This window comes from Schistocerca nitens, chromosome 1 (assembly GCF_023898315.1).
Source record: "Schistocerca nitens isolate TAMUIC-IGC-003100 chromosome 1, iqSchNite1.1, whole genome shotgun sequence".
Taxonomy (NCBI): Eukaryota; Metazoa; Arthropoda; class Insecta; order Orthoptera; family Acrididae; genus Schistocerca; species Schistocerca nitens.
Window position 1 is genome coordinate 162,621,309 of NC_064614.1, and position 24,310 is coordinate 162,645,618.

The window sequence follows — 24,310 nt, forward strand, 5'->3', positions numbered from 1 at the left end:
ATGCACCGACTGCTCTTGTGCACGATCAATAGATGCAGTGCAAGGGATCGGGCGAGACTTTATTGGAGCTGGCTGTTCGCGTGCCCGTTGAAGGGCGGCCGGACGGCTACGGGCACAGACGAGCAGGGTCTGCCAGACGGCAGATACGCGTGCGGTAAGGCTGGTAATATGTGCGACAGTTCTGCACCGGCCAGACGCGGACGGGGTCGGTCAACTGGTTCGCGCGTTAGTTCCTTCTGGTGGGCAGCTTATAACGGCTGCGCCTGCCCCCAGCAGTGCCCGTAGCGTCGGAGCAGCCCGCTTAGAGCGTGGAGACAGCCGTGGGCCGGCTGTAGATGTCGACGACAGAGAAGGGGGGTGGCGGCTCGCGTCCGTGCTCCAGCCGGCACAGCGCGATGGAGCCGCCGGCGCCCATCTCGTCGTCCAGGCTGTCAGCGTCGTAGTCGTCGGCGACGTCGCCCTCGACGTCGTAGTCGTCGGCAGCGTCGGGGTCGGCATCGGCGGCGTCTTCGGCGTCGGCGTGCGGGCGGTCTGGCTCCTCGGGGCGGCCGCCGCCGCAGCAGGTGGGGTGGTGGCGCGGCTGCGTGTCGAGCACGACGGCCATCTCGGCGCGGAGGCGCGCGTCCAGCCAGGCGAGCAGCAGCGCGTTGTAGCAGGCGGAGCGCGCCGCGGCGGCCTGCGTGGCCGCGTAGGCCAGCGACGCGTAGGGCCAGGCGGCGAGCACGGGCCGCGCCAGGCGCAGCGCCGCGTGCGGCAGCCACGACAGCAGCAGCGCCGACGACAGCGCCATCAGCGCCGCCGCCGTGCGCCGCACGCGCTCCGGGTCGGCGCACCGCCGCAGCGGCCACGGAGACAGCGGCGGCCGCGGCCGGGGCCGCGACTCGGGCGACGACGGCGACGCCGCCGCGCTCCACTGCTGCTGCTCCTGCGCAGTATACACACAAATGGTAACGACTACACTCGTGCCACATACGTACGTTACTTTTAAAAGACTGTTGTACAAGATACGCTACTGGCCATTAAAATTGCTACACCACGAAGATGGCGTGCTACAGACACGAAATTTAACCGACAGGAAGAAGATGCTGTGATGCGCAAATGATTAGCTTTTCAGAGCATTCACACTAGGTTGGCGCCGGTGGCGACGCCTACAACGTGCTGACATGAGGAAAGTTTCCAACCGATTTATCATACACAAACAGCAGTTGACAGGCGCTGCCTGGTGAAAGGTTGTTGTGATGCCTCGTGTAAGGAGGAGAAATGCGTACCATCACGTTTCCGACTTTGATAAAGGTCGGATTGTAGCCTATCGCGATTGCGGTTTATCGTATCGCGACACTGCTGCTCGCGTTGGTCGAGATCCAATGACTGTTAGCAGAATATGGAATCGGTGGGTCCAGGAGGATAATACGGAACGCCGTGCTGGATCCCGACGGCCTCGTATCACAAGCAGTCGAGATGACAGGCATCTTATCCTCATGGCTGTAACGGATCGTGCTGCCACGTCTCGTTCGCTGAGTCAACAGATGGGGCCCCGTCTGCAAGACAACAACCACCTGCACGAACAGTTCGACGACGTTTGCAGCAGCATAGACTATCAGCTCGGAGACCGTGGCTGGAGTTACCCTTGACGCTGCATCACAGACAGGAGCGCCTGCTATGGTGTACTCAACGACGAACCTGGGTGCACGAATGGCAAAACGTCATTTTTTTCGGATGAATCCAGGTTCTGTTTACAGCGTCGTGATGGTCGCATCCGTGTTTGGCGACATCGCGGTGAACGCACATTGGAAGCGTGTATTTGTCATCGCCATACTGGCGTATCACCCAGCGTGATGGTATGGGGTGCCATTGGTTACACGTCTCGGTCACCTCTTGTTCGCATTGACGGCACTTTGAACAGTGGCTTTACCCTTCATTCAATCCCTGAGAAACCCTACACTTCAGCAGGATAATGCACGACCGCATGTTGCAGGTCCTGTACGAGCCTTTCTGGGTACAGAAAATGTTCGACTGCTGCCCTGGCCAGCACATTCTCCAGATCTCTCACCAATTGGAAACGTCTGGTCAATGGTGGCCGAGCAACTGGCTCGTCACAATACGCCAGTCACTACTCTTGATGAACTGTGGTATCGTGTTGAAGCTGCATGGGCAGCTGTACCTGTACACGCCATCCAAGCTCTGTTTGACTCAATGCCCAGGCCGTTATTACGGCCAGGGGTGGTTCTGGGTACTGATTGCTCAGGATCTATGCACCCAACTTGCGTGAAAATGTAATCACATGTCAGTTCTCGTATAATATATTTGTCCAATGAAAACCCGTTTATCATATGCATTTCTTCTTGGTGTAACAATTTTAATGGCCAGGAGTGTATTTATTGATTTGAAGAATATAACACGAAATGTGGAACAATAATTACTCTTCTAAAGAGATATTTACTCTTTGACTTTTGAACTGTATCCCATTTGTGAAAATGTCTTTATTGCTTAATATGTCCTACATAATACGATTCAACGTAATGAATACAATCCTTATACCATCCTCAAAGTGTTTAATCGATACTTCCATACAAGCCAGTTGCCTTTTAGCCACTGAGCGTCAGGCTGTGTTGTAGCTTCTGAGACGCTTGAAGACTTACAAAGACGATGTCAGTTAAATGCTGTACCACAGAGACGCCGCTCCTTTACATGTGGGATGTGGTAGGTTTTTAGTAAGACTGGATCTCATTATGATATGCGAGCGTATCAGCTGGTGAGAGGCACGCACAAGAGGACAAATGACTTTCTTGCACATACAAATATTATAACATTTGTGCTGCACCGAATTAGAAAGTGGTTCTTTTCTTTCTTCGTCGAGTTAGTATGTTTGTTACTCCTTTACGGCGAAGCATCTGGACGGATTTGGATGAACTGTGGAATGGAGCTAGCCTATGTTGTGAATTAACACTCAGACTGCCTTTTATTCCTAAAAAAAACTCACCGTACCCGTGGGATGGTCAACGTGATAACTGTTCACATGGGATGGGTAATATTACTAAAAAGGCATTCATGAAAGTTAACTATCAAATGAACGCATTTCATTTTGCATAGAGATACTGGCGCCCAAGAATCATCAATAAAAAATTATTCTTCAAATATCTGGTGAGGTGACAACCTATATGTCAGTCAACACAGTGATGATCAGAGATGACGCTATTACATACAGTGCAGAATCTCGAAACTCATTGTAGCTGTCGAAGGTGCCATCCCAGAAGTTGGAGCTGAATATGGCTGTGCCTGTCATACTGATACATAACCTGGATCCACCAAAATTGTGCAATGGCACCAGTTTAACCATTATGGGAGGTGAGAAGGTGTATCTTGCAGGCCATCGTCATCTCAGGTGGAGCCAAAAGAGAGACTGTATTGGTACCATGAATTCCTACCATCCCTACAAACTTGGGTTTCCAGTTCAAATGCTTGCAGTTCCCTTTGAAAGTGGCCTTCTCGATCACTACAAATAAGAGTCAAGGACAAACGTTAAAAGTGGGAGGTATTCATCTGGACACGCCATGGTTTTCGCGTGGACAGCTCTACGTTGGCTGCTCGTGTGTGTCGAGAGCCAGAAATCTTAACATATGTGCAGAGACCAAGAAGCCTCAGAACGTTGTTTACAGAGACGTAATACAGTAGATTTCTGGCTCTCCATTCACACGAAGACAATTATGATCTTTTCCATGCTAGGCATGTCGCAGATATAGTAAAATTATTTACTCTCTTTCGTGGCAAATTTTTTAATTCACCACTCGGTCGTATAAAAATTTTTTCCTTAAGTTAACGAGTGAGTTATGAGCGACATGTATTCTGCTGGCGTCTCACCGTCTCAAAATTTGAGTCCCCGCCCCCCTTCGCGCGGTTTGCTGGGCCGCAAGTGGATAACTTTTGTGATGGCACATAGATGTGAATAGTGAGTTTCGGCATTAACATTTCTTTATAAATAACTGTTTAACCGCATGTAACGTCTGGGGGCGCAGCTAGTTCTATATAAAAGACTTTACGAGACAATCTGAGCAGTCGTCTTAGATTGTTTCCGAATGATGCTGCCGTTTACCCTCTAGTCATCAGAAGATCAAAACGAATTGCAAACTTACACAATGTTACCTTCTAGTCATCAGAAGATCAAAACGAGTTGAAAACTAACTACACAGTCTTATGTAAATAGTAGCCCGCAGCTCGTGGTCGTGCGGTAGCGTTCTCGCTTCCCACGCCCGGGTTCCCGGGTTCGATTCCCGGCGGGGTCAGGGATTTTCTCTGCCTCGTGATGGCTGGGTGTTGTGTGATGTCCTTAGGTTAGTTAGGTTTAAGTAGTTCTAAGTTCTAGGGGACTGATGACCATAGATGTTAAGTCCCATAGTGCTCAGAGCCATTTGAACCATTTTTTTGTAAATAGTTTGCAATTCAAATCTGTCTCCGGCAGAACTTGTGTGAGACCACTCGGGCATCAACTCCGTCCAAGTGTCAATATCCGAGATATCAAGGACCAGTTACAACAGCCGTGGGCCAGATTGCCTCAGGAGATCATGTAACGGCTTTATCATACCGTTCCCAAGTGAATCGGTGCATGTATCCGGGCCAGAGAGGGTGCAACGCCATTCTGATAAGAGGGCTCATGCTCCCAAGCATTTTGTCAATTTGACTTGATTTTGTAATCATTCAAATGTTATCACGTTCCCTTCAACTAGTGAAATTTCCCTTTTCGGTCCCTCGCCTTTTTTGTCAGTCAGCATAAATAATTAGGGATCACAGATAAGAGCAACTTAAATTAGAATAACCATAGAGAAAATGTTATGGGAAAGGCGAAGCTAAGACTGCGTTTTATAGACAGAACACGTACAAGATGCAACAAATCCAGCAAAGAGATTGTCTACACTACACTTGTCCATCCTCTTCAAGAGTATTGCCGCACGGTTATGTATCTTCACGAGATAGAGGACTGTCGGAGGACACTGAAACAGTTCAGAGAAGGGCAGCTCGTTTTGTATTATTGAGAAACAGGGTAGAGAGTGTCACGGATACGATAAGCGAGCAGGGGAGGCAATCATTAAAACAAAGGAGTTTTTACTTGTGCTGAGATCTTTTCACTAATTTTTAAACACTAAGTTTATATTCTGAATGCGAAAATATTTTGTTGACTTCTACCTACATGGGAGAAATGACCTTAGGAACAAAATAAGAGAAATCAGAGCTCGCAAATTGCAGAGTAACGACGTAGATCACCGCCGTTCGCTCAGGAGCAGCAGCACACGCAGCAGTGTAGTACTGCAGATGTTACGTACACAAAGCAGTGTGAAAGTGTCGTAGGGCAAGCGACAGGGTGAGACAAAGGACAATGACTACTCACCCTCTAAAGTTGGTCCCAGTACGTCTGAAGAGTTTCCAGATGGTTTCACAGACTTTTTACAAGAAAAAATTTCAGAGGAGGTACTTCGAAACAAGTTAGCCAGTTAGTTAAAACAGACAAATGGGCTTTGTTTCAAGACAAACATATTGGCAGGCTTAAGGCTCTGAGCACTATGCGACTTAACTTCTAAGGACATCAGTCGCCTAGAACTTAGAACTAATTAAACCTAACTAACCTAAGGACATCACACACATCCACGCCCAAGGCAGGATTCGAACCTGCGACCGTAGCGGTCGCTCGGTTCCAGACTGTAGTGCCTAGAACCGCACGGCCACTCCGGCCGGCGGCAGGCTTAAGGGGATACAGACAGAGAATCCACGCTTACGCGATCAGCTTTCCAAAAATGATGCTCAGGTGTTATAAGTACACGTTGAACTATTAGAAGTAATTACAGTATGAAGAACGAAGTGAGCAATGTGGCCATTAGGTTTGCGGCTGTAGCCGCATACCAAAAGCAGATTTCGACAACGGCTTTCATGAGCCAACAGACGTTCAACAAGAAAATAAAATACATAAGACTAGTGGACAATGAAGACACCAGGGGAGTAAAAAATAAATTGACACATGCTATAAGACACAGGGAGGATAAAATCATAATGATACCGATCAGGGCAGCTAACAGCGTCACAATTGTTGAGACAGAAGATGAATAAGGTTGCAAAAAATTACAGGAAAAGGCAAAAGAGGAAAGTGATCTCGAAGAAGCGGCGCAGGCTCCCACTCACGGTATACAGTGTTTCAATAGATATCACAAATGAAGACCTGTTAGGTGAGACCAGTTAGCCCCACGGTCAGTTCTTTAGAAAATCGAAGTCCCATTTTGACAACAGCTTCAAACAACCGATTACTTTACAAAGGAATTAATGCACCGAGTGAGGTTGCGCAGTGGAGTCGCATTCGGGAGGACGACGGTTCAATCCCGCGTCTGGCCATCCTGATTTAGGTTTTCCGCGATTTCCCTAAATCGCTCCAGGCAAATGCCGGGATGGTTTTTTCGAAAGGGCACGGCGGACTTCCTTCCCCGTCCTTCCCTAATCCGATGAGACCGATGACCTCGTAGTTTCGTCTCTTCCGCCAAACAACTCAAACCCTGAGTTAATGCGTTAAATGTTTGACGTTAAGCATGTAAAATCTTTATGGTTGAAGACGCAAAGCCCTAACTAAGTTCGTTTCATTAGTTTCGGATTATTCACCCATAGACTAATGAAAAAGTCAAAACCAAAACTGATAAAGGTAGTAGTCTATTAAATTTCGGACATGCAGCCGCGCAAATAAAATTTCTTCCACTGATGTATCGTTCGGACATCTTCAGAGTTAAGTCGCAAGGAAAGTTGAAAATGCACATGGTAAAGGTAGTGTTTGTCCTAAAAAATGTCTCGTACGGTGATATAATTTTGTTGGTATCTTCGGTTTTATAGGTGGATACTGTCCACCAAATATGTCACGTATAGAGTTAGTAGTAAAGAAGTAATAAATTAAAAGTCATACCTGATGCAGAAATCTTACCACACCAACAACGTAAATATAGTAGACGATAAACTTTTTTTCCTTTCATTATTTTGCGGGGGTGCCAACGAGGAAAAGTTCCGAAAACATGTGAAATTATATGTTAAATTTGTTGAGATATATACACAGTTTTAAACTTTAATACTTGACTTATTGTGTTTAACCTTTAACGCAAGACTATACCACTTAGTGGGTAGGATATAACTGCGTTTTAAATTTTTAAATTCGTTCAGTAATGGTAGGAAACACTGAAAACCACATTTTTGTAGTCCCTGGAAGCTGTCAGATAGGCAACTTGCTACTGGGAGTGAGTGACAGTTTTATCCTGTGTTATATTGCAGCACCATCAATTAGACGAGACTGAGCAGCTGTAAGGGGGGGTCCAAAAGTGTCTGGCAGAAGCTTCTGTCTTATTACTGATTCTACTAATCACAGGACATAGAGGTTTTGTGCCTGTTTGTGTAGACTGGGGTTCGAACTTCAAATACGCCCCAGAATGTTACTGTGTAGCTGCTGTGCAAACTATGCAGCACCTGTCGAAGAGTGTCCGATACGAAAATTTCCTGGTGGATCAAATGAACTGCGTTTGGTGACACCAAGATCTGTGGAATCCCTTACCTGCCAGGGTAGCCGAGAGCGCTAACGCGCTGCTTCCTGGCGCCGGGTCGAATACGCCCGGCGGATTAACGACGATGGCCGATGTGCCAGCCAGCCTGGATGTGGTTTTTAGGCGGTTTTCCACATCCTGCTAGGTGAATACCGGGCTGGTCCCCACGTCCCTTCTCAGTTACACGGCTCGCAGACATCTGAACACATTCGCACTATTCCATGGATTACACTCTACGCAGACAGCTGGGGTACACTAATTCCATCCCGGGGGTACGGGGTGGCGGCAGGAAGGGCATCCGACCACCCCTTAACCATTAACACGCCAAATACGATTAACGATGGCTGAACCTGCGTAACTGTGGGACAAGGCTCAAGCGATAGATAGATAGATAGATAGATAGATAGATAGATAGATAGATAGATCTGTGGGCTCCTTAAGAGTCCTAGATATTCAGTTATAAAATTTGTGTGTGTTTGTTTATATTATATATTTTATGTATATTTTACCATTTATATACGAAGTACTTAAATACGGATATGAAATGACGATGTAAGCCACAGCAATGATGTGAAAGAATAATATTAATATAGATTTGTGAACTGAATATGTCAAAGAATCTTTCTAAAAGTCAATTTAGTGGTGAGGTGAAAATGAGATTTAAAATGGGCCAAAGGCTTCAGTGCGCTGAATGTCGCGAGTTATTTAATAGTTGTCTTAATGGAATTGTTAGCTCTGTTCCAGTGCTTGAAGAAAATAATAATGAATTAAAGAGGGTCTGCCTTCTTGCAAGCACAATTTTTGTTTTGTTTAGTCCCCGAACATGTTCGACTACAATTGTGGCATCTCCAGTGCGTTTTTTGTTTATGTTTCCGAAATATATACAGGGCTATTACAAATGATTGAAGCGATTTCATAAATTCACTGTAGCTCCATTCATTGACATATGGTCACGACACACTACAGATACGTAGAAAAACTCATAAAGTTTTGTTCGGCTGAGGCCGCTTTTCAGGTTTCTGCCGCCAGAGCGCTCGAGAGCGCAGTGAGACAAAATGGCGACAGGAGCCGAGAAAGCGTATGTCGTGCTTGAAATGCACTCACATCAGTCAGTCATAACAGTGCAACGACACTTCAGGACGAAGTTCAACAAAGATCCAGCAACTGCTAACTCCATTCGGCGATGGTATGCGCAGTTTAAAGCTTCTGGATGCCTCTGTAAGGGAAATCAACGGGTCGGCCTGCAGTGAGCGAAGAAACGGTTGAACGCGTGCGGGCAAGTTTCACGCGTAGCCCGCGGAAGTCGACGAATAAAGCAAGCAGGGAGCTAAACGTACCACAGCCGACGGTTTGGAAAATCTTACGGAAAAGGCTAAAGCAGAAGCCTTACCGTTTACAATTGCTACAAGCCCTGACACCCGATGACAAAGTCAAACGCTTTGAATTTTCGGCGCGGTTGCGTGTTTTGTGCTATCTCACGGTTTTCTGCGAAAAAAAAAAAAGTTACAGGACACGTGTACCTGGACATGCTGGAAAATTGGCTCATGCCACAACTGGAGAATGACAGCGCCGACTTCATCTTTCAACAGGACGGTGCTCCACCGCACTTCCATCATGATGTTCGGCAGTTCTTAAACAGGAGATTGGAAAACCTATGGATCGGTCGTGGTGGAGATCATGATCAGCAATTCATGTCATGGCCTCCACGCTCTCCCGACTTAACCCCATGCGATTTCTTTCTGTGGGGTTATGTGAAAGATTCAGTGTTTAAACCTCCTCTACCAAGAAACGTGCCAGAACTGCGAGCTCGCATCAACGATGCTTTCGAACTCATTGATGGGGACATGCTGCGCCGTGTGTGGGAGGAACTTGATTATCGGCTTGATGTCTGCCGAATCACTAAAGGGGCACATATTGAACATTTGTGATTGCCTAAAAAAACTTTTTGAGTTTTTGTATGTGTGTGCAAAGCATTGTGAAAATATCTCAAATAATAAAGTTATTGTAGAGCTGTGAAATCACTTCAATCATTTGTAATAACCCTGTACATACAAAATTTGTGTCGCTTAGGAATACGGTTGTCTGCATTCGCGCAGCGAATACATTTAATTTATTTCATAACGGCTTTAGTCGCCGCACTGCCTCTTCGTTTGGAAATGCATGCGTGTCCGATGGAACTTTGGATCGTAATTCGGAATAACACAGGCACTGCAAAATATTGCGACTCAAATTGTCGCCGTGATCTGTTGTAATTCATAGCAGCACACTAAAATGGGCGATCCATCCCCTTCAGAGTCCAGTCGTGACAGTTTCGGCGATAATGTCATCGATCGGGAATACCTCGGGCCAGCATGTAAAACGATCGATGCCTGTAAGGCGGTAGGTGTACCCTTCCAGCGGTGGAAGAGCAATAAAAGCGTTTCTGAACACGAGAAATTTGTTAAAATCGAATATAGATTTAAGTATTAGGAAGTATCTTCTGAAAGTATTTGTCTGGAGTGTAGCTTTGTATGGAAATGAAACATGGACGTAGACAGTTCAGGAAAGAAGAGAAAAGAAGCTTTTGAAATGTGGTACTATAGAAGAATGTTTAAGATTAGATGAGTAGATCGCTTAGCTAGCGAATAGGTACTGAGTAGAAGTGGGGTGAGAAGAAATTTGTGGCGGAACTTGACTAAAAGAAAGAATCGGTTGATAGGATTCAACGTGAGGCATCTAGGAATTATCTGTTTTGTATTGGAGGGAAGTGTGTGTGTGTGTGGATGGATGGGGTGGGGGGTAAAAAATAAATTGTAGAGGGAGACTAGGGGTGAATATAGTACGTAGGTTCAAAGTCTGTAGGTTGCAATAGTTACTCGGAGATATTAGGCTTGCACAGGATAGAGCTGCTTGGAGATTAGCATCAAGCCGAGGAGAGCAGCATCAACCTAATATTCGGGCTGAAGACCACTACACTACAACTTCTCTGTAAGCTACTGTAGAATGCATGGCGGAGGGTATTTTTACTAATACTAATCTTCCCCTTAATTTATGCATGTGCAAGTTCAATGAGGAAAAAGACTGCTTATATGCCTCTGTGAGTGCTCTAATCTCCTTTATTTTGTGCTGACGGCTCTGATGTGAGAGGAATATTAGAAGCAGTAACACCAAATGTGGGTTTTCTAAACTTCCTCAACAATGTTTTACGAAAAGATTGTCTGTTCGAATTGACAGGCATGTATCTGAATTGCTCGGATGTCTTCCTCTAATCTGACGTAATGGAAATTCTGTACACTCAAGCAGTATTCAAGAATTGGCCACACCAGTATAGACGTACCACACTTTCACAGAACTCTTCCAGTAAGCTAAAGCCAGTCCTTCGCCTTTCCTACACCTGTCTTAATGTGCTTGTTACATTTCAAATCACTTCGTAATGTTATGCACAGGTATTTAAGTGATACGATTAATTCACGTTGCATACAGTAAACACTGTATTCGAACATTACAAGAATGTTTCTTCTACTCACAAGCACGAACTTACGTTTATGTACATTTCAACTAAGTACCACACAGAAATTCGTTCCAAGTGAACTTGAGTCCCCCTGTAGGCATTCGACGACAGCATGTTACCATATACAACAGTGTGACAGTAAACAGTCTCAGATTGCTGCCCACCCTAATCAAAGGACAGGCGTGGGTCTATCATGCCTCCCTGGGGTAGTACTGGTACTAACTTTGCCTCTAGTGAATGCCAGCCATCCAGGCCAATATACTGGGTTATGTCAATGAAAACCTCACTTTGCAGAGTGACTCATCTTTTTCTGGCTGATTTCCAAATTCCCTAAATCATTCTACTTGAGATTCTGGTCGGTTGATTGGTTGGATGATTAAAGGGACCAGACTACTAAGTCATCAGTCCCTTTTTCCTCGAACAGGCAGTTCTACATGACTGTAGATCAGAGATAGCGTACAGCGCAAGACAAGAGGAAGAAAACTCGAAGATCTGGGAAAGGACAACGAGAACGAGATAAAGGTCAAAAAGAAGAACGGGAGACAGAGGAAGAAAGGAAGGCAAGGTGCCCCACCTAGGTAGCACTCGTAAGCCCCAGAGAGCAGAGTGCAACAAGGGGACATACATCCCCTATCGCCCACCTCTTACCAGAGGCCACTTAGAAGTTATCTAGGAAAGACTAGCAACACGGACAGGGCAAGAGAAGCAGAGAGAGACAAAAGGTGAACAAGTATAACTGACCACAAGACAGGGGAGAAGAAGAGTAAAAGAGCAGGTAGTGGGAGGACTAGGCTGGACCACCAAGTCCAGGCAGCCGCAGCTCCGGCAAGAGTGTTTTGCCAACCCTTCAATGGACCGGTGAGTTTAAGTGGCCCACCGCTAAACAGATTGTGATTTTGTTGCAAACTGCTTTTGTCTATAGCAGGACAATGGTGTTCCTCTTTTACCTCAGCTAATAGGCGATATTTATTTTTTCAATCTGAATCTGAAGGAGCTCTTATCACATATTTGCCATTCTTCTGTTACATTTTCTCAGCCCTCCTTAATTACCCTGCTTCACTTTTCTAGGTAATTAGACCCTGGAATTTGAAAGCTAACGTACGTTTTAACTTTTGTGTCTGTAAGTCCGCTGCAAACCGGTAACTGGATATTTTATGCCTTTATTTGATCGTTGCACGTATTCTGTAACATCATGAATCTAATTAAATTCATCTTTAACGCATTCGAATGGGGATGGAAAATACTGGTATCCTACTACAGGATGAAAAGTATTCAAACCGACAAACTCTAGGGGGTTGTAGGGGACATCAAAACAAATATTTTTCCCTAATGTCATTTTTTCCTATGAGGAGTATTTAAACCGGTAGAGGAAGATTTCTCTGGCGCCCAAGTAATTAAACCGACAAACACTTTTCCATTTTTTTATGACCAAGAGACAACACATTAACACAACCCAATTTCAGTTACGGTAGATTTTAAAAAATGCCTCCATTGACACGTAAACAAAGGTTACACCGTCGGATCATGTTCTGTCTGACACGGGCAAAAACTCCAGGAGTATCCTGAATTCTTCCTGCTGCTGCTACTATTATCTGGGCAATCAGATCCTCTTCTGATGAAACAGGAGTTGCATAAACAAGGTTGCGCATCTCTCTCCACACACAAAAGTCCAGAGGGGACATGCCTGGGGATCGAGCAGGCCATGGTACAGGATCACCTCTGCCAATCCACGTTTCTGGGAATCGTCGGTCCAGGAATCGACGTACACGACGACTGAAATGTGCCGGCTCCCCGTCATGTTGGAACCACATGCGTCGTCTTGTAGGGAGCGGGACGTCTTCCAGCAATTCTGGCAATGGTCTGGGTGGATAATCAACTGGTTCCAGGTTGTGGACACGCTGTAAGTGAAATGGACGTAACAGTTGCTCTCGAAGGACTGTTCTTACATTAGTCTGATTCGTCCCCATGTTACGTGCAATTGCACGGGTGCTGATTGAAGGATCCCGTTCCACATGCTGCAAGACAGCTTCCTCAAATTGCAGCGTTCTTACCGTGCGACGGCGTCTCTGTCCAGGTAATCTGCTAAATGACTCAGTCTCACGCAGACGTTGGTACACAGCAGCAAAGGTCTGATGATGCGGGATACGGCGATTAGTTGTTGATAAACCCGCTGTGCAGCTCGTCCGTTGTGGTGTGCTATGTAGTACGCACCAACCATATCAGTGTACTCACTGCAGGTGTATCGCTCCACCAACCATTTCAGTGTACTCACTGCAGGTGTATCGCTCCATTAGTAGACAGAGACAATGCACTACTACACTGGTGGACAGCAGTTGCCTACAACTGAAGAGTGTAATACGGCCTCCACCGGCTTAAATAATCCTCATGAGAAAAAATGACATTAGGGAATAATATTTGTTTTGATGTCCCGTACAACCTCCCAGAGTTTGTCGGTTTAAATACTTTTCACCGTGTATATACAAATTTCAGTTTCATACTTTAAGATGATTGCTAGTGTCACTCAGATTTGGATTATATCTGCAGCTCCATGTTACAAAATGCGGAGACAGTAGCGAGAACGGTGTAAGTGTGCAGGTCGGCAGGCGACAGGCGACTGAGGGGCGGACTTGTAGATTGGCAGCGCGCAGGGCGTGACGCACCTCGAGGCGCGCGCGCACGGTGAGGCAGCAGGGGTAGACGACGGCGAGCGGGCCGCCCAGCACGGCGACCAGCATGGGCGTGGCGACGCGCTCGCCGTCCTCGTCCTGCGGCCGCCACGACCAGCAGCTGCCGCGGCCCTTGCCCTCCTCCATGGCGCCCATCTTCAGCACCGTCACCAGCGCCGCCACCACCCACAGTCCGATCTGCAACACCGCCGCCGCCAACTCATCACTGGCAAACTTTGACAACTGTCTTTTTATCTACCCTGCCGGAAAAAAATTAGTAAACCCTTTTAGAGGTTTCCAATTCACTCAAGATTTATCGTTCTAACAGTGCATGTGGAGTACATGAAATGATTACATTCACAGATCAGTAGCACAAACGGTTCTGAAGCACCTGGCATCGAATCGCACTCAAACACCTATATTAGTGCGTGGTGTACACTCCACGGGTGACAATGTAGCCACTGACCCTAGCATCCAGTCGGTCGTGCAGATGGAAAATACTATTCTGGGATACCTTAGTCCATGCCTGTTCGACCTGTTGTTGTAGTTCTGTAAAAGGTGTCAGTTACATGAGTCACTTATCCCGTCATATCCCACACGTGCTCGATTGGATACAAGTTCGGAGATCGTGCTGGCCACGTAAGTTCCTGCACGCCTTGCAGAGCACATTGACTTTCATGGGCAGTGTGGGCGAGCATTATCCTGTTGGAACAACACACCACTTTTCTGTTACAAGAACGGATCTACCAACATTCTGCACATACTAAGCGCTGGTCAGCGTCCCCTCCAGAAACTCCAATCGTGAACGAGAGTTCTAGCTTATCGCACCCAAGACCATAAGATGAGCGATGGGGCCAGTGTGTCTCAGGCGAAGCACTCTACATCTACATCTACATCCATACTCCGCAAGCCACCTGACGGTGTGTGGCGGGGGGTACCTTGAGTACCACTATCGGTTCTCCCTTCTGTTCCACTCTCGTATTGTTCGTGGAAAGAGGGATTGTCGCTATGCCTCTGTGTGGGCTCTAATCTCTCTGATTTTACCCTCACGGTCTCTTCGCGAGATATACGTAGGAGGGAGCAATATACTGCTTGACTCCTCGGGGAAGGTATGTTCTCGAAACTTCAACAAAAGCCCGTACCGAGCTACTAGAGCGTCTTCCTGCAGGGTCTTCCACTGGAGTTTATCTATCATCTCCGTAACGCTTTCGCGATTACTAAATGATCCTGTAACGAAGCGCGCTGCTCTCCGTTGGATCTTCTCTATCTCTTCTATCAACCCTATCTGATACGGATCCCACACTGGTGAGCAGTATTCAAGCAGTGGGCGAACAAGTGTACTGTAACCTACTTCCTTTGTTTTCGGATTGCATTTCCTTGGGATTCTTCCAATGAATCTCAGTCTGCCATCTGCTTTACCGACGATCAACTTTATATGATCATTCCATTTTAAATCGCTCCTAATGCCTACTTCCAGATAATTTATGGAATTAATTGCTTCCAGTTGCTGACCTGCTATATTGTAGCTAAATGATAAGGGATCTTTCTTTCTATGTATTCGCAGCACATTGCAGTTGTCTACATTGAGATTCAATTGCCATTCCCTGCACCATGCGTCAATTCGCTGCAGATCCTCCTGCATTTCAGTACAATTTTCCATTGTTACAACCTCTCGATATAGCGCAGCATCATCCGCAAAAAGCCTCAGTGAACTTCCGATGTCATCCACACGGTCATTTATGTATATTGTGAATAGCAACAGTCCTATGACACTCCCCTGCGGCACACTTGAAATCACTGTTACTTCGGAAGACTTCTCTCCTTTGAGAATGACATGCTGCGTTCTGTTATCTAGGAACTCTTCAATCCAATCACACAATTAGTCTGATAGTCCGTATACTCTTACTTTGTTTATTAAACGACTGTGGGGAACTGTATCGAACGCCTTGCGGAAGTCAAGAAACACGGCATTTACCTGAGAACCCGTGTCTGTGGCCCTCTGAGTCTCGTGGACGAATAGCGCTAGCTGGGTTTCACACGATCGTCTTTTTCGAAACCCATGCTGATTCCTACAGAGTAGATTTCTAGTCTCTACGAGACAACGCTCACCATGTCTAGGTCGTACTGGCAAACGACCGTCACTTGGGCGCAGACAGGATCTTCTATCATCGCTTAATACCATGACGCGCCATTCCATCGTCCGAGTGGTCCTCTGACGGCACCAATCGAGCCGTGCAAATCGATGCTGTGGCGTGACTGGAAGACAGGCTAGAGGTAGTAGTAGCTTTATTCACCTGTAGATCTTTTTTTACAACGACGTAGGACATGTGAAAGTATTTACAAGTTTAGATTAATTTAAAAAAAGCTAATTCATATACACTTATACAGAATTCTAGTTAGAGACAATCATCAGATTTACTCCTGGTATACAATACTTTTCTTACAAATAACTTATTAAACAATGTAATGCCACATTGTTCACTCATATCTCACTATCAGTCACTGCACACACTATACACACATTGCTTCATATCACTTCACTCACTACACACACACACACACACACACACACACACACACACACACACACACACACTGGTGATCTCTGGGCCATTTTCTGTACCGCAACTTCCCATTTGCTATTCTAGGAAACTGAGTTGGCATCCCTCCATAATGACTGAGATGTTGAGCTCAGAAAGAGGAAGAGCTGTTAGTATTGTGCTATGCATAGGTTGGGGGTAGGTATTTCTAGAAAGGAAAGAAGGAAAAAAAAACATAAAGTGAAGGTGTTATGTGGAATGTTGGATGTTTTATAATCATTATTATTATTTATTTGTATAACATTTTTTATCAAATCCCTACTCTTTTTTATCTAAGTAATCCTTCAATGTATAAAATCTATTGCATAACAGGTACTTTTTAGCTGCCTTTTTAAATAAGTGTATTTTTGCAATTTCTTTAATCTATCTTGGTAATTTATTGTACAGTTTTATTCCTTGGTAGAAAATGATGTTTTGAGTTTTATGTTTATTTTTTCTTGGTAAATGTAAGCTGAGTCTATCTCTCGTTGCATGGACATGGGCAAAGATGTTTGTGCAGTAATTACCAATGTTATTTATGATGTGTACAACTGATTGGTAAATGTATTCACATGGAGCAATTAAAATCCCTAGTGTTTTGAACAGATCTTTTCAATGAGCTCGACTAGTATTTTTGGTTATTATTTTTATGGCTCTTTTCTGGAGTTTGAAAATTGTGTTCATATTTTCTGCATTTGTTCCCGAAAAAAGAATGCCATAGTTAAGAATTGAGTGTACATATGAATAATATGTAACGAAAAGACACTGCATGTTACACACTGATGATAGGATTCTAAGGGCATAACATGCTGATGACATTCTGTTTGCAAGTACCTTTGTGTGTGCACCACCACTTCAACTGAGAATCAATATTCATTCATAGAAATTTAGCATTTGTTACACAGTCTGTAGAGGTGCCATCTACATTTAATTTAACATGCGTGCCCGTGCTTCCTGTGCTAATAACCTGTTCGCAACAGTTCGTGTTGACACGTCTGGGATCATAAGTCCTCTATTTGTGCTGTGGTAGCTGTACGATCCGCCACTGCTGTCGTCGCAATACTGCAATCCTGGCGGGCGTCTGTGCTATCTCGCCTACAGGTTTGAGGTGTTCACGTGACCGCTGATACCAGCATCGTTGCACAACTCACGCAGCACGTTCAACTTATGTGGCAATTCTCCGAAAGGACCACTTCGCCACTCGGAAGGCCACAATTTGATCCCTTTCAAACTCGCTCAGGAGCCGTAGAGAGTACGAATGCGTCTCCGTGGCATGGTTGCCTGCTTGCTTCAAATGTCTGCATCACACTGAGCCTTCAGGCTGTGAGCATTCCATACTGAAGGGTAGACACAGATGGAGCTCTCGTAGCTATACCACTGTGCTCTCTGTTGGTGGACGACGTTGAAACCATTATCAGTATTTACAGGGTGTCCAGAAAAGGGCTCCCTGATTTCAAAATTAAATATCTCGAAAACAAAGATCGATAGAGGAATGCAGTAAACGGTATGTTTATTGCGAAAGCTGTAAGAAGTTTATACAGCAGTTTGAAATAATAGTTACAAAAGCTGCTAACAGATGGCGCTGTACGCTGTACAGCTCATATCAGCATACATAAGTGAAATAATCGTATGAAAACAATCTTTGCAAACAATCACATCACAATGTTTTCAAAATGTTCACCATTGGCACTACAGAGGTGGCGTAAACGAAGAATGAAATTCGCCATCACATTTCGTAGTGTCTCAACCGAAATGGATTCACATGCCACAGAGATCGCCGATTCAAGCTCGTCCAGCGTAGCGGGATGCTTCGGGTAGACCATGTCTTTCACTGTGCCCCACAAAAAAAAGTCACAGGGAGTCAAATCCGGCGAATATGGAGGGCAATCCATGCCTGCACCAGTAAATTTGGAATATTCCAAAGCAATGTCTCGATTCCCGAAGTATTCCTCAAGAAAGCGAAACACTTGTTCGGTCCGATGTGGTCGGGCTCCATTTTGCATAAACCATTCAGTACCTGGTCGATCCTCTAACGCTTGCTGTGTGGCGACAAATTGTTCCAAAATTGCAACGTAACGTGCACCAGTGACCGTTTCTCGAATGAAAAAAGGGCCAATAATGCCTCTGCTGCATACTGCAGCCCACACAGTAACTTTAGGAGAATATGGCTTTTCGGAACCCCAAAATCGCCAGTTCTGCTTATTCACGTATCCATTCAGGTGGAAGTGTGCTTCATCTGGAAACCAGATGCAGCCAACATCAAATCCTTCACTATCAATCATTGTGATCATCTGATTAGCAAAGGCAACCCTTTGTTGCACAGCTCGTACGGGTATGGCCTGGTGCGTTTGAATTTTGAATGGAAACATGTGTAGGCTCTTTCTCAGTATTTTCTGCGTGCTGGAACGCTTCAAACCAGCCTCAGATGCAATTCTACGGACGGATGACATTGGATTTCGCTGAATCGCCAGAAACTGTGGCGATATTTTCAGGCGTAACTGCGGTTTGCTTGCGGCCAACATGCCCCACTAGATCATCAGTTACGCTGCCTGTTCGTTGAAATTTTGCGAAGAGCGTACGAATGGTTTTCGCATCGGGTCCTTTTGGAACATTAAATCGTGCTTGAAAACTTCACCTTGTTGCCGTAGGACTCTCTTCTAACCTGTGGTACTCTAGCACCAGAAAAACGCGTTGTTCAATGGAGTACATGGTTTTAATCTCTTCCTTCGGTACGCTAACCTCCTTTCACGTTTCAATAGTGGAACTGATCGCTCTGGGCTTCGGATCACTATTTATACTAGGCATTACGTATGGCGATTACAGCGCCATCTGTTAGCAGCTTTTCTAACTATTATTTCAAACTGCTGTATGAACTGCTTACAGCTTTCAAAATAAACATAGCGTTTACTGCATTCCTCTATCGATATTTGTTTTCGAGATATTTAATTTTGAAATCAGGGAGTCCTTTTCTGGACACCCTGTACTATCCTCCAGGTAGCACACGGTGTCATCGGATCAAAATCGACGTCGTCTTTCCATGTGTACTGATTTTCTGTGGTTATTTAAGGCAGTGTTGCTTGTCTCGTAGATTGACAACTCTACGCAAACGCCGCTGCTCTCGGTCGTTAAGTGAAGCCCATCGCCTACTGCCTCGTCGGTGTTGCGAGGTAATGCCTGAAATATGGTATTCTCGGAATACTGAATTCCCTATCGATTTCCGAAAAGGACTGAACGACGCATCTAGCTCCAACTGCCGTTCCGCGTTTAAAATTGTTAATTCCCGTCGTGTGACCTAATCGCGTCGGGAACCTTTTCATGCGAATCACATGAGCACAAATGATAGCTCTGCCGATGCACTTGCCCTTTTATATCTTGTGTACGCGATACCACCGTCATCTGTATATGTGCATATCGCTATCCCATGTCTTTCAATTCCTCAGTGTAAATGTATACCAGGGCAATGCCGGGAACTCAGCTGGTACAATAATACGCGTAAACTTTCACCACTGTACGATTTATCGTAAAATCAAATAAAGCCAGTGTGAAATACGCGCTGTGACGTGATATCAGTCTGCAAGAACATGAGAGCGGTCTAATTTATCCGAAGAACCATGGACCTTGCCGTTGGTGGGGAGGCTTGCGTGCCTCAGCGATACAGATAGCCGTACCGTAGGTGCAACCACAACGGAGGGGTATCTGTTGAGAGGCCAGACAAACGTGTGGTTCCTGAAGAGGGGCAGCAGCCTTTTCAGTAGTTGCAGGGGCAACAGTCTGGATGGTTGACTGATCTGGCCTTGTAACACTAACCAAAACAGCCTTGCTGTGCTGGTACTGCGAACGGCTGAAAGCAAGGGGAAACTACGGCCGTAATTTTTCCCGAGGGCATGCAGTTTTACTGTATGGTTAATGATGATGACGTCCTCTTGGGTAAAATATTCAGGAGGTAAAATAGTCCCCCATTCGGATCTCCGGGCGGGGACTACTCAAGAGGACGTCGTTATCAGGAGAAAGAAAACTGGCATTCTACGGATCGGAGCGTGGAATGTCAGATCCCTTAATCGGGCAGGTAGGTTAGAAAATTTAAAAAGGGATATGGATAGGTTAAAGTTAGATATAGTGGGAATTAGTGAAGTTCGGTGGCAGCAGGAACAAGACTTCTGGAAGGAATGCAAACGTCTCAAAAATGAGATCGACAGGAAGTGCAAAATGGCTAAGCAGGGATGGCTAGAGGAGCTCAGATGGAAACCCAGTTCTAAGCAAAGAAGGGAAAGCAGAAAGGTGGAGGGAGTCTATAGAGAGCCTATACAATGGCAATGTACTTGAGGACAATATTATGGAAATGGAAGAGGATGAAGATGAAATGGGAGATACGATACTGCGTGAAGAGTTTGAAGAGCACTGAAAGACCTGAGTCGAAACAAGGCCCTGGGAGTATGCAACATTCCATTAGAACTACTGACGGCCTTGGGAGAGCAAGTCCTGACAAAACTCTACCATCTGGTGAGCAAGATGTATGAGACAGGCGAAATACCCTCAGACTTCAAGAAGAATATAATAATTCAGATCCCAAAGAAAGCAGGTGCTGACAGATGTGAAAATTACCGAACAATCAGTTTAATAAGTCACGGATGCAAAATACCAACGCGTATTCTCTACAGACGAATGGAAAAACTGATAGAAGCTGATCTCGGGGAAGATCAGTTTGGATTCCGTTGAAATGTTGGGACACGTGGGGCAATACTGACCCTACGACTTATCTTAGAAGCTAGATTAAGGAAAGGCAAACCTACGTTTCTAGCATTTGTAGACTTAGAGAAAGCTTTTGACAATGTTGATTGGAATACTCTTTCAAATTCTGAAGATGGCAGGGGTAAAATATAGGGAGCGAAAGGCTATTTACAATTTGTATAGAAACCAAATGGCGGTTATAAGAGTCGAGGGGCACGAAAGGGAAGCAGTGGTTGGGAAGGGAGTGAGACAGGGTTGTAGCCTCTCCCCGATGTTATTCAATCTGTATATTGAGCAAACAGTAAAGGAAACAAAAGAAAAATTCGGAGTAGGTATTAAAATCCACGGCGAAGAAATAAAAACGTTGAGGTTCGCCGATGACATTGTAATTCTGTCAGAGACAGCAGAGGACTTGGAAGAGCAGTTGAACGGAATGGACAGTGTCATGAAAGGAGGGTATAAGATGAACATCAACAAAAGCAAAACGAGGATAATGGAATGTAGTCAAATTAAGTTGGGTGATGCTGAGGGAATTGGATTAGGAAATGAAACACTTGAAGTAGTAAAGGAGTTTTGCTATTTGGGGAGCAAAATAACTGATGATGGTCGAAGTAGAGATGATATCAAATGTGGACTGGCAATGGCAAGGAAAGCGTTTCTGAAGAAGAGAAATTTGTTAACATCGAGTATAGTTTTAAGTGTCAGGAAGTCGTTTCTGAAAGTATTTGTGTGGAGTGTAGCCATGTATGGAAGTGAAACATGGACAATAACTAGTTTGGACAAGAAGAGAATAGAAGCTTTCGAAATCCTGAAGATTAGATGGGTAGATCATATAACTAATGAGGAGGTATTGAATAGGATTGGGGAGAAGAGGAGTTTTTGGCACAACTTAACTAGAAGAAGGGATCGGTTGGTAGGACATGTTCTGAGGCATGAAGGGATCACCAATTTAGTATTGGAGGGCAGCGTGGAGGTTAAAAATCGTAGAGGGAGACCAAGAGATGAATACACTAAACAGATTCAGAAGGATGTAGGTTGCAGTAGTTACTGGGAGCCGAAGAAGCATGCACAGGATAGAGTAGCATGGAGAGCTGCATCAAACCAGTCTCAGGACTGAAGACCACAACAACAACAATAAAACTTACGCAGAATGAAACTATGAACGATGGAACGAGAAGAAAATTGATTGTAGAGTTTAAAGATGGCTCTACTAACTTCTGTTAAGTGGAAAGTCAGTAATCATCTGTCATCACTGAAGACTTGCTGCTGCAATAATTAGCTGTTTGTGGCTCAACAGCCTGGCCCAAGTCTTGTGCGTCCCTAAACTACCCCTGTTAACCGACCGCGGGAACAGGGGCCTACAGTTTAATCTGGAAAGTGAACCATGCGTCGTTCCTGCGAGATCAAACGTAGACTGTAAATGTTTCAGACTGATCGGATTCGATGGTTCAAATGGCTCTGAGCACTGTGGGACTTAACAGCTGAGGTCATCAGTCCCCTAGAACTTAGAACTACTTAAACCTAACTAACCTAAGGACATCACACACATCCATGCCCGAGGCAGGATTCGAACCTGCGACCGTAGCGGTCGCGCGGTTCCAGACTGAAGCGCCTAGAACCGCTCGGCCACCAACCGGCTATCGGATTCGATCGCATGACCTTCCGGTTTCCAGATACACTCTTTACCACTACACTCTTAAGTGTTGTGATTTGGTGGAGAAAGTTCTAACAGAGGGGTGGTTTAAAATTTCTTCCTTACTTAATGTCTTTCCTTAAGTTTCAAGAAGTTGTGTGTATGAAACTATCAGAAATTGTTTAAACTGCCGGAAGTAGTGGCCAAGCAGGGTGTGCAGAAATGAAAGTGTGCATTTTTAATCCAGAGTGTCAGTACAGAGGAAACTTGGATGACTGGGGTTAAACTAGAATTGAAACAACAGTCCATGGAAAGAGGAAGATTAGGGTTTAATATACTGGCGATGACGAGGTCATTATAGACGGAGCACAAGATCGGACTAGGGAGGGAAAATCTGCCATACCGCTTCAAAGGAACCAACACTGCATTAGCCTTAAGCTGTTAAGAGAAACCATAGAAAATCTAATACAAGTCCATTGTCTTACCAGTGCAGCAACCGCCTCCGGTAGCTGAGTGGTTGCCGGCACGGTAGCTCAGCATGTCCGGTCAGAGGGCTGCTCGCCCTCTGTTGTAATAAAAAAACTGAGTAAAGGAATCAACGAGCAACTTGAACGTATGTCTTGTGACGTCCGCCCAGACCAAAGGCAACGAACACTCACAAAAAAAGTGGTCAGCGCGACAGAATGTCAATCCTAAAGGCCCGGGTTCGATTCCCGGCTGGTTCGAAGATTTTCTTCGCTCAGGGACTGGGTGTTGTGTTGTCCTGATCATCATCATTTCATCCCCATCGACGCCCAAATCGCCGGCGTCAAATCGAAAGACTTGCAGCCGGCGAACGGTCTACCCGACTGGATGCCCTAGTTACACGACATTTACATTTTACCAGTGCAGCACCCTGTTTTGTAACAATCCACGGGCCGGCCATGGTGGCGGAGCGGTTCTAGGCGCTTCAGTCCGGAACCGCGCTGCTGCTACGGTCGCAGGTTCGAATCCTGCCTCGGGCATGGATGTGTGTGATGTCCTTAGGTTAGTTAGGTTTAAGTAATTCTAAGTCTAGGGGACTGATGACCTCAGATTTTAAGTCCCATAGTGCTCAGAGCCATTTGAACAATCCACGGACTGTGTGAAGATACTTCTATAATCAAGTATAATGTATTTTTCTTTCTATATGCATTCTGTAACTACCATGAAAATGACTTATTATTTTTCATTTTTTGCTGTTGTGTTTTTTAACGTGTTGTTAAAATATTTAGAAGTATAAGATTGTATATTAATGCAAAATTACAAACTTTCAAGGATGATGGAGAATGATAAATGTATCAATTTGAGCTAATGGTCCCTGGTTCAGAAACGAACTATTCGAAAGTTACAAGCGAAATCATTCCGATACCTCTGACACTGGAATAAACGTACCTGTACTGTTGTTGCCGAGATTGTAGGGTATCAAACTTTCGCGGTGGTAGTATGTACCAAAACATGAGAAAATGTCCAGTAAACATGGGCTCTAAAATGCATACCTGAGGAGCTATGACTATCTGTTCATTTTCTCCAGTGTGAAACACAGGTTCTCTGTCGAACAAGGGCTCATAGCTCTTAAGGTATGCATTTAAGAGCCCATATATATTACACATTTTTTTCTTGTTTTGGTCGATCATAAACAT

At 45.2% G+C, this 24,310-nt stretch overlaps 1 protein-coding gene across 1 annotated transcript in view; it reads right to left on the reverse strand.

Moving 5' to 3' along the window:
* Positions 1–301: 301 nt before the first annotated feature.
* The window catches only part of LOC126233971 (uncharacterized), an 86,879-nt gene continuing 62,870 nt past the window's right edge, over positions 302–24,310 (reverse strand). The window contains exons 2-4 of the mRNA XM_049942900.1: positions 13,704–13,907; positions 525–925; positions 302–428 (exon numbers count right to left, since the gene is read on the reverse strand). Coding sequence (XP_049798857.1) covers positions 302–428; positions 525–925; positions 13,704–13,907 — 732 coding nt within the window. The remainder of the gene's footprint in view (positions 429–524; positions 926–13,703; positions 13,908–24,310) is intronic.